Source organism: Papaver somniferum, chromosome 1 (assembly GCF_003573695.1).
Source record: "Papaver somniferum cultivar HN1 chromosome 1, ASM357369v1, whole genome shotgun sequence".
Classification (NCBI taxonomy): Eukaryota; Viridiplantae; Streptophyta; class Magnoliopsida; order Ranunculales; family Papaveraceae; genus Papaver; species Papaver somniferum.
The window spans coordinates 63,834,248-63,844,793 of record NC_039358.1 but is presented as its reverse complement, the minus strand read 5'-3'; the positions used below and the strand labels follow the sequence as shown (position 1 = coordinate 63,844,793).

The following is a 10,546-nucleotide window of genomic DNA, read 5'->3' as shown; positions in this document are numbered from 1 at the left end:
CATATTTCAAAAGAAAAGAGCCAAAATATCAGAAGAACTATTGCAAATACTTACTGTTAAAGTCAGATAATATAGATGATTATGCTTCAAAAGAAATAAATATAATAATATAGATGAAGTTTGGATTAAAATCCCGCAATTTCAATAAGAAAAATAACACAATCAAATTATACAAGAAATGGAAGAATAAAACGGGCACAAAAACACCTTACACCAACCGACCACAAAAACTAACAAGAGTAGTAGGGTTCCACTTATCAAGTTGCATAAAATCAGTGGTTGAGATTTATACATCCACCGCTTGTTCACCTTTTGTCTTCCAATTAAACAACAATTAACGTACCATACTACTCCTCACACTCAAAGTTACTAAATATAAAATGGTCCCAAACACATAAATACTCTATACTTTACTAACCTCATCTAACCCTAATAAATACCCCAATCACACTCTTTTTTTACAGCTAACAAACAACAAAAAAATGATTTCGTCTCTCTTCACTATAAAAAACCAAACACTGGTTATTCCCGCCCATTTTACACCTCAGTTTTTCAAAGTTTTTCTTTTTTCCTTTTTTTAAGCGCGCGCAAGATTCTCTCCTCCAACAATGTTTAAAATACTCCCCCACCACGCCATCCATTTATTCCACGTCCTCATTGTAAATCTTTTTTTTTTCAATTTCAATTTCAATTTCAATTTCAATTTCAATTTTTAATAACCCTTGAAATAAAATCTCAAATCTCCTTCCCTCTTCTCTCTCTCACTCAGACCCCCCTTTCTCTTTCTCTCTTACCAAATTCTTCTGTGTGTGGGGATTGATTACAGTCTTCTGAGTCTTCTTTCTTCTTGCTTGGCTTAAATATGAAGAAACCAGCACTTTCCCCTCTGTCAACCTCTCTTTAGAAATGGGGATGGAATTCTGATTTCTGAGCATGTGACAACTGACACAGATTCTCCCTCTCTCTCTTTTTTTCTTCTTCTCTTTGTTTTCTTCAGACTTCTATTCTTTTGGTTTACATTTGATTGGAGACTTGATGGCATCATCAAGAGGAAGAAGTAGTTCACCATTCGGACATAGGAAGCCATCAACACCATTCTCAACAACTTCATCAAATTCGTCTTTGAATAATAGTAGTAATGGCGGTGGTGGTGGAAGATCTGTATTTCCTCGTTCTTCATCTAGTTCGTCTTCGTTATATGGTTCTTCATCCGGGAATGGTTTTAATAGTAACAAATCGATTAATAGAGGTAGTAGAAGTGATTCAACGTATCGGAGTAGTACTAGCACAACGAGAAATCTTGTAAATCGTACTACGCCTATTCCGTTTCCTACTTCTGAAGACCTTATTATGGAACCTATTGATCCATCTAAATCAGGGGATAGTATTTCTGTGACTGTTCGGTTTCGTCCATTGAGGTATGCTTTTCTAGATCTGGTTCGATTTTGGTGGATCTATTTGTTTGAAATTGATTGGAGATTGAAATTGGAGAATTTAGGGTTGCATTTTTAGTTCATCCAGTTGATTGATAAATTTTGTTGTTGTTGTTGTGGTTGGTAATAGTGGACGGGAATTTCAGCGTGGAGATGAGATCGCTTGGTATGCTGATGATAAAGAAAAGATCGTTCGTTGCCAATTTAATCCAGCTACAGCGTATGCATTCGGTAATTTTCCTTTTCAAATTGAACTTGGAAATTTCTGAACTCATTGACATTTGTTTGACATGGTAGTTTCCTGTGATGTCAAATTGCACAATTCAAAGACTGAATTCCCCTCTAACTTAGTTGAGTCGATGCATTTAATCCAGTATCTCTTTTTGCTGTTTTTGTGTGGATACATCTATATGTTCTTTATCATTGCTGGTTTTGACTGTCTCTATAAACTAGTGAAACTGTCTTTTAGATTGTGGCTATAAAGATGCGGATTTATCTGTTACCTAATTTTATTTCTGATTGGTAGTTGTGGTCTAATTTCAGATAGAGTCTTTGGACCAGCAACCAGTACCAAGACTGTGTATGAAGTAGCTGCTCGACCTGTAGTCAAGAATGCGATGGATGGCATTAATGGTAAAATAGCTTTTTGTTTCTGTTAGGGCTTGACTTGATACAAATAGAGTGTTATGAGTATGAATTAGCGCTATGCCGCTATTCCCACCAACCTACTGTACTAAGAGGTTTATGAGTTGTGACTTATCATCCACCTTTGGCTAAGGGCTATAATAAAAGATTTAAGATTCATTACTGCGTGTACATTGCAGGAACTGTTTTTGCCTATGGTGTTACAAGTAGTGGGAAGACACATACTATGCATGTAAGTACCTGATTTTCCAAGATGATATTGTTCATTTTCCACCTAGCGCTTTACCCATTATGAGTCAGTTTTAATATTAAACAAACCTTGCGGAACCTGGCATTTCGCTCCCCACACAACGCCAGTTTTGTTAAATTTCTAAATCTGCTAGGTTTTCTGCTTCTATGTTTATAAAATATATGTATACATGAATGATGGTTTATTCCTGTTATATAATTGAACTGTTTCCTGTCTCCTTACATTTACTCTGCAACTCTTTTTATTATTGAGTACCAACAAATCAAGGCATCTGAAACTGTTTAAGCTTTCATTCATCAATTTTTCCAGGGAGATCACATTTCTCCAGGAGTTATACCACTAGCCATCAAGGATGTTTTCAGCACAATCCAAGATGTAAGTTTGTCCAGCATTTGTGACATTAACGTGAAGCTGTACTTTGTTAGGTCAAATGTTAAAGCGCTCATTATTTCCTTACAAATTTATCTTCTCCTTGTAGACTCCAGGAAGAGAGTTCTTGCTTCGCGTTTCTTACCTCGAAATCTATAATGAGGTAAGTATATGTAGTAAAATACAGTTATAATTTGATATGATATGTTTCATTGTGGGTGGTGTGGTAACTTCAAATCCTTTTGCTTATACCTCATAGCTACATCTGTTAGTGGGGGGTGTAAGACAAGTATCATATATGTTCTCTGTTGGAGTATTTGCTTCGCATATAGCTTTTTGTCCTGAACTCTATACCTAAAAGTCATCCGACGTAAATCTATATTCTGCTTGTTGCAGGTGATAAATGATCTGCTTGACCCAACAGGACAAAATTTACGTGTTAGGGAAGATGCACAGGTTGACTCACAGAAACCGTTATATTCTCTCATATTACTTCATCCTTTTTTGAGTACTTTGTCATTGTTGTAATCGTGAGCCTGTAAATTTTTCAGGGGACCTATGTTGAAGGCATAAAGCAAGAAGTGGTTTTATCTCCGGGACATGCACTTTCTTTCATTGCAGCCGGAGAAGGTATATTATGAGGACCTTTTCACCAGCTACTCTTTCTCTCTCCGTCTCTCCCCATTCATATATAGGATATAACTGGTGATATTTATGATGACAGAGCATCGCCACGTTGGTTCAAACAATTTTAACTTGTTCAGTAGCCGGAGTCACACTATTTTCACACTGGTAAGTAACATATCTTTTTAATGAAAAAAGCTACTCCGCATTTGCTTTCTGAACTTAGCACTGATTACTAGGGACTGTGGAATTTGATTATTGTTTGAAATATGAACACATTTTTTTGTTGCCTATGACTACGACAAAATATATATACACATCAAAATTTGATTTCATATGCAATTTAGCTGGTAAAGTTTGAATTAATCTTGATATGGCTAAGAGTGGTCATCACATAATTATGTTTCATTTTCAAGCCCAAAAACCTCAGATCACTTTGTATTTCCCTTCAGTTTGTTTTAAGATTGTGCAAATTGGTTCAGGTAAAGTAGGCTTTAACCATGGCCAATATTGACCACAAGTCTCTGCCATGGAGTTTGAACTCCTCTTCCTTTTCCTGTTTTTCTTCTTCTAGTCAGTTATCTAGAGTTCGCTATTCTTAGTTACTTCCTTTATTTTTGTATTCTTCTCCATTCATAGAGTGTCTTTGTCCAATGCAAGATTTTTTTTTCCACAGATGATTGAAAGTAGTGCCCGTGGCGATGAATATGATGAAGTGACATTTTCTCAACTTGTAAGTTATGAACAACCATCAATTCTGAAACTTAATATAGTTCCTCTCGTCCAGGTTACTCATCTTATTGTGTGCATTGTTTGTTGTAGAATCTCATTGATCTAGCTGGATCAGAGAGTTCAAAGGCTGAAACAACTGGAATCCGTAGAAAGGAAGGATCATATATAAACAAAAGTCTATTAACTCTTGGAACTGTAGGTGCTAATAGTTACTTCCTCCAATGCCAAATAACAGTTTCACATATAAGTTATCTCATTCTATTGATTCATTCACAACATTCTTTTTGGAGACATCCTTCTTTTTGACGAATGTCTTAACGATTCTTGTCGTCATACATGTCTTGATAATATATGAAGATTTCAACTCAAGGGATGGTATTCTTTAAAATAGTATGGGAAGTAGGAGCAGCGAAGAAATGGTATTCTTGATAATATAATAATCATCAGGGCTCATACTGTTCTTAAGTAAAAAAATATGGCTGATTATTGATAGCAAGTTTTGTTTGTCAAGTCACTTTTTTTTTGCCTGCAATCTGAGATGTGCCAAAACATCGGATTCAGGCGCATGTGGTGATCTGCAGTTAACTAATTTCTAGTTCAGTATACTTGTGTATCAATTTAGTATTTTACCTAGTAACTGATCGTGAGCGGGATCTTAACTCTGAAGGTAATTGGCAAGCTAAGCGAGGGGAAAGCATCTCATGTTCCTTATCGTGACTCTAAGCTGACCAGACTTCTGCAGTCTTCCTTGAGTGGACATGGACATGTATCCGTGAGTTGCAAGCTCAAATCTCCAACATTATTATACTTTCATTTTCCTTTGTTTCGTCATAATTTAGCCTTCCTGTCTTAATAATATGTTTGTCTTTATCAATTTATTGAACTTGGTTCTCTTTTTCTGCAGCTCATTTGCACAGTTACACCTGCGTCCAGTAACATGGAGGAAACTCATAATACTTTGAAGTTTGCGAACAGGGCAAAACGAGTGGAGATTTTTGCTTCACGAAACAGGGTAACTCATTATATTATAATCACGACATGCACTAAGATTATTTATAGGACTTGCATAGGCTATAATGAGAAGACAGATTTGAGCTAACCGTTGGTTGCAAATACTTCAATTCCAGATTATTGATGAGAAGTCATTGATAAAGAAATATCAGAAGGAGATATCGAATCTCAAAGAAGAACTCGATCAACTAAGACAGGGAATGATTGGCGGTGTGAATCAAGAGGAAATCCTGACTTTGAAGCAAAAGGTTTTATTTTGGATATGATTTATTTAATTTAACTTACACAATTTTCATTTAGTATGAACCTTCTCATATTGAGTTGACCAATTTTGCGCTAATTCTTTTGAATAGTATGAAGAGGGTCAAGTAAAGATGCAGTCAAGATTAGAAGAAGAAGAGGAAGCAAAAGCAGCTTTAATGAGTAGAATTCAAAGGCTAACCAAGCTCATACTTGTTTCTTCGAAGAATACTATTCCTGGATTGAGTGATATAACTAGTCATCAACAACACCATCCCCTTGGTGAAGACGATGTAAATTTTTTGTGTCTCTTTTGTCTTGAAAATTTGAACAAGTACTTAGTCTCTCAATGCTGTTGTAGCTAGTTTTGGAGCTCCGATATCTCAGTGTAACATTGTCATATAAGTAGTAAAATGGATATTGTAGTTACCTAATACTATAGATGCTAACGGTTCATGTTCTCTATTTTCAGAGATTGGATATGTTCCGGGACCCATCTTCGATGGTTGTAGAAAGCGATAGAGATTCTCCATCTTCTGGTTTATGTGACCCTTCTCCTGATCTTAAATATAGAAGATCGTCCAGCAAGTGGAGTGATGAACAATCACCGCCTGGCAGTTCTATTACGGAATCAACTCAAGTAAGTGATGTTCTCCCTTACTAACATTCATCTTTGTTTCCGGATAACCGAGTGATACATGATAGTTTGTGGGATTAGTGTGTCATTGTGATGAACTTCACTGTAAATAAAGATCATAACTGCTGATGCTGCCATTGTTGCTTATTAAAACTTGGGATGAGAAACAGTTAATATAAGAGGCAAATAAGTAGTCGATATAATGGGGTTTCTTCAATCTTTTCACTGAAGTTGTCCAACCAGTTCTCTACTGTGCAAGCTCTATCTTGTTTCTTTTGAATACTATGTCCTGTCTCACTCATATTCCTTCTTCTTAAAAGTTTCTAAAGCATGTTTAGTTAAGGGTGATCGTGTAGGATCTATGTACCATGTTTGGTGACTATGGCATTGATAGGCGTCAATGATATGCCCTCTTAGAAATTTTATTTTAACGTGTCAAAGTTGATGGATGTATATATATGCCATTTCTCCTTTTGTCTTGGATGATAGGCTAGGAGAACGTCAGATCAGATGGATCTACTTGTTGAACAAGTTAAGATGCTTGCTGGAGAGATTGCATTCAGCACCAGTACTCTGAAGCGATTAAAGGAGCAGTCTGTTAATGATCCTGTTGCAATGGAGCCTCAGGTATAATTTTCACTTTTTTACTAGGAAGTACTAAGTATAATGTTGGGAGCTTTACCTTTTGGGTAAAACTGCATCTTAAGAAAACATTTAGTCCAGTGCTGAGATTAGTCAGGAATAGCCGAATAGCAGTATGTCCACTGCTAATATGGACTGCTTGTATTTCATCTTTAAGGCTCTCGATGTATAGCTGATCTTAGTGGTTACACTTAGAAGAAAGTCATGCTAAGAGTCCTGGTTAAGAAAAGTAGAGAACTGAAAGTAAATTGCTTGATTGGATTAGGATGAAATATTGTGGACTCAGGAAGTGAGAGATATTGCTCAAATTTTGCTTAGCTACACTTCAAAGACACAATAGTTACTTTTCCAATTTAAGTAATGTGCTACTAATGTATTGGATCTCCTTATGTATTAGCACAAAACTGTTGGCAGATGAACCAATGAGTCAATGACACGGCTTGCCGAACTTTTTTTGGTGCCAATTGTTTTCATTTCGGAAGCCTGATTTCTTGGTGCTGTATAATTTTTTCGGCACAGATCCAGAAGTTGGAAAATGAGATCCAAGAAAAGATGAAGCAAATGAAGGTCTTAGAGAAGCATATCATTGAAAGTGGTGAAGCTTCAATAGCTGATGCATCCATTGTTGATATGCAGCAGGTAAGTTTGGTATTTCATCAGTCTCTTATTCTTATTTCTTATAATCATCTGAATTTCTGATGTCATTATTTATTACTGTAGCTAAAAGAAAATTCTTGTTTACTTTGCAAAACAGACGGTGATGAGATTGATGACTCAATGCAACGAGAAGGGTTTTGAGCTAGAGGTTCTGTCATTATACTTTGCTGTTTATTTTTATTGTCATTGCAAAAGCAATTTTGCAACTACTAAACGTACACTATTTCATAAACTCAAAATGGTTGAACTATGGATGCAGATAAAATCAGCAGACAATCGTGTTCTCCAGGAGCAACTGATGGATAAGGTTATTAGCTGCTATTAATTTTTAGTTGTCTGTATAACAAGGCTTTAGGTTTGTTGGAAATTGTCAGAGGGGTTTTTTGTCGGATTTTTTATAACAAGTTTGATCGTCTTTTTTTTTGTCCCAGTGTTTGGAAATTAAACAATTGCAAGACCAAGTGCTTCTATTACAGCAGCAGCTGGCATTGGCGACGGGTGATAAATCACCATCTTCTGAACAGGTAGTTAAATTATTAACCTAAAGCTTGGATGTAATAGTTGATGTTGCTCAATAGTTCCTAGTATCTGTCATCATCTAGACAGAAGGGTTAACTCTTTTTTACACGTGTCTTAAATATTAAATATATATATATATACATTTAATTAACCAGACTTGGTTATACGTATGTTTTAGACCTGATCAGAATTTGCTCACACGTTGCTAAATTGAGTCCATTAGAATACTTCATACTTTGATGCAATATCTTGTCCAGAATGTTGAGTGATTCTGGTAATTTTTGTCTAGGAACTAAGATATCCATGTGTCTCTTTCATGGATTTTCATCACTTACTTACCAGTGCTCTCTTTCATCCAGCAGGATAGCGGGAAGTTATATCTAGAACATGTTCAGCTGAAGGAGGAGAATAGTGGACTGCGTGTTCAGAATCAGAAGTTGGCTGAAGAAGCGTCTTATGCGAAGGAACTGGCGTCTGCTGCCGCTGTTGAATTAAAGAATTTGGCTGATGAAGTTACCAAGCTTTCATTGCAGAATTCAAGACAAGCAAAAGAACTGGGTGCTGCTCAAGATATGGTGGCATGTTATAAAGGTGGAATACAGAGTAACAATGGGTCAAGCCGCAAGTACTCCGAAAGCAAAGTTGACGGTATGAAGGGTGGGCGAAAAAATAGGTTTCCTGTCAGGGGTAGTGAATTTCCAGGCACAGCCTATGATGATGGTGAATACTGGAACCCAGATCGAGATGATGTAAAGATGGAACTGGAAGCAAGGAAGCAGAGAGAGGCAGCTCTTGAAGCAGCTTTAGCTGAGAGGGAGTTTGCTGAAGAGGAATATAGGAAGCAGTTTGATGAAGCAAGGAAAAGAGAAGTAGCTTTAGAAAACGACTTGGCAAACATGTGGGTGCTTGTTGCAAAGCTGAAAAAAGAAGGGGGCGCTGGCTCTGAATCCAAATATGATGGAAAGTCTAGTGAGGGAAGTGAACATGTGTATAATATTAAAACAAGTGATGATGACGATAAAGATGTTGGTGTTAAAGAGTTGCAAGTTCAGGAAAGTGCAAAACCGGTTTACAATGTCTCTAAAGTAGAACAACCTTTGGTAGTTCGCCTCAAGGTACATATTTTAATTTAAAACTCCCTCTCACTTTCTCCATCTTCCTGTGATTCATTTATTCATTCTCGTTCTTATTATAGTTTGTATGTGAAGCATGCTGGCCGTAGCTGAACGCATGATAATCTGAATCGGTATCTGTTTGTACTGATGCATGATAATTTTAGGGTAGTATTTTGTCTGAAACTGAATTACTGCTCACCACAGGCAAAGATGCAAGAGATGAAAGAAAAGCAGCTTCAAGAATCTATTGGAAATGGTGATACTAATTCACACATTTGCAAAGTATGCTTTGAATCAGCGACTGCAAGTCTTCTCCTTCCCTGCCGACACTTCTGCTGTAAGCCATTTGTGTCTTTATCATGTACAGCTTTTATGTGTGCTATCCATATTTGTCTCTAAATTCATCCTTCAATTTGCAGTATGTAAGCCGTGTTCGCTTGCTTGTTCCGAGTGCCCAATTTGTCGCACAAAAATTGAGGATAGAATCTTCGCGTTCCCTTCCTAACAGTGCCCACGTGATAAAAAGGTTGGGTGGCGCACTTCTTCTCTTTTTTTGTTTGTTCCTTTGCGTGTATAATCAGAATATGAAAGACAAATATTACAAGAAAATGACTCACACTTGATTTCTCTGCAGGGGATGCTGTTATCATCATTTAGCCCTCCGGTGCAGTAGGATGCAATTTTTTAATTAGTTGGCCTATATGTAGATTTAAAAGGTATAATCCATTTCTCTTACTCTCCCATTATAGGGCTGTAAAATTAGGCAATACAAAAAGTAAAGAAAACACAAAAAAGAAAGAAAAAGGCAAGCAGAATACTTGTTCAGAATTTTTACCTACTCCAGGTTTTCTGTTTTGTTGTCTAAAAAGCGCCAGATCATGGTCAATGTACCTTTCTTTCAACTTCCATTTTAATGTACAGCAGAGGATATTGAAAGAAATGTATTTCTCAGTTATCATCCTTTTTTTTTCCCCTCGTTGAGTGTATGATTTCCATTTATTTGTTTCAAAGATTATACTTTGATTCAACCACTGTAGAAATTTGGTTTCATAATATCTTGTTTTTCATCAGATTTAGGGTTCCTTAGAATTGAGTACTGTTATTAGAAGGGAAAAAATGGATTTGAGGAGGGAATGAAAATTTGAAGGGAGGGATTGACTTCTGAAGAAAATGGGAAAATGTCTATAGAGTCCTTGAACTTAATAGAGGTTAATACTAACTGGAGAAGATAGAAGTATGCTGGTAGTAGTTTAGATTTCAAACATGTAAACGTAAAGTTCAATCCCGATTCCCAACTTCGCAAACATTTTGTCTTTCAATTTATGCTTCTAGACAGAAATCCTTAAAACGTGTAGACCAAGAACACACGGAAAACCAATAAATTTTCCAATCGAGGTTAATTGTAGTCTTTCTCTTTTGAGTATTCGGAGTCCACATTTATTAATCACCCTAATTCTCATCCATCTCCGTTTCACAGCTGCCTGTTAGCAATGGTGAGCATAATAAAACATACTTGGATTAAATCCAAAACCGTACCCTATTATGGATAAATGCAATCAAATATCCATTTATCCAAGATTTCTCTAAGGAAAAAGCTCATGGTGATGTGATAGACTTACTAGCTAGTGATTCTTGTACAGTTGTACAGTCCAACCTCGATAAACGAATGTTC

The 10,546-nt window shown here is 36.5% G+C and overlaps 1 protein-coding gene across 2 annotated transcripts; it reads left to right on the top strand.

Annotated features, from left to right (window-relative positions):
* Window positions 1-762: 762 nt before the first annotated feature.
* LOC113289336 (kinesin-like protein KIN-7D, mitochondrial) lies at window positions 763-9,847 on the top strand. 2 transcript variants are annotated; one of them, XM_026538575.1, is made up of 25 exons: window positions 763-1,418; window positions 1,564-1,664; window positions 1,977-2,066; window positions 2,258-2,310; window positions 2,638-2,703; window positions 2,807-2,860; window positions 3,094-3,153; window positions 3,249-3,327; window positions 3,422-3,489; window positions 3,998-4,054; window positions 4,144-4,248; window positions 4,721-4,825; window positions 4,958-5,065; window positions 5,181-5,312; window positions 5,418-5,597; window positions 5,777-5,944; window positions 6,431-6,568; window positions 7,103-7,222; window positions 7,338-7,388; window positions 7,500-7,547; window positions 7,672-7,764; window positions 8,119-8,874; window positions 9,079-9,211; window positions 9,294-9,400; window positions 9,509-9,847. In XM_026538575.1, the coding sequence occupies exons 1-24, from the start codon at window positions 1,036-1,038 to the stop codon at window positions 9,377-9,379; spliced, it is 3,234 nt and encodes a 1,077-aa protein (XP_026394360.1). In that variant the 5' UTR covers window positions 763-1,035; the 3' UTR covers window positions 9,380-9,400; window positions 9,509-9,847. The 2 variants fall into 2 exon arrangements, with proteins under 2 accessions (XP_026394360.1, XP_026394367.1); XM_026538582.1 differs by having other exon boundaries at window positions 764-1,418; window positions 8,122-8,874.
* The last annotated feature ends 699 nt before the right edge of the window (window positions 9,848-10,546 follow it).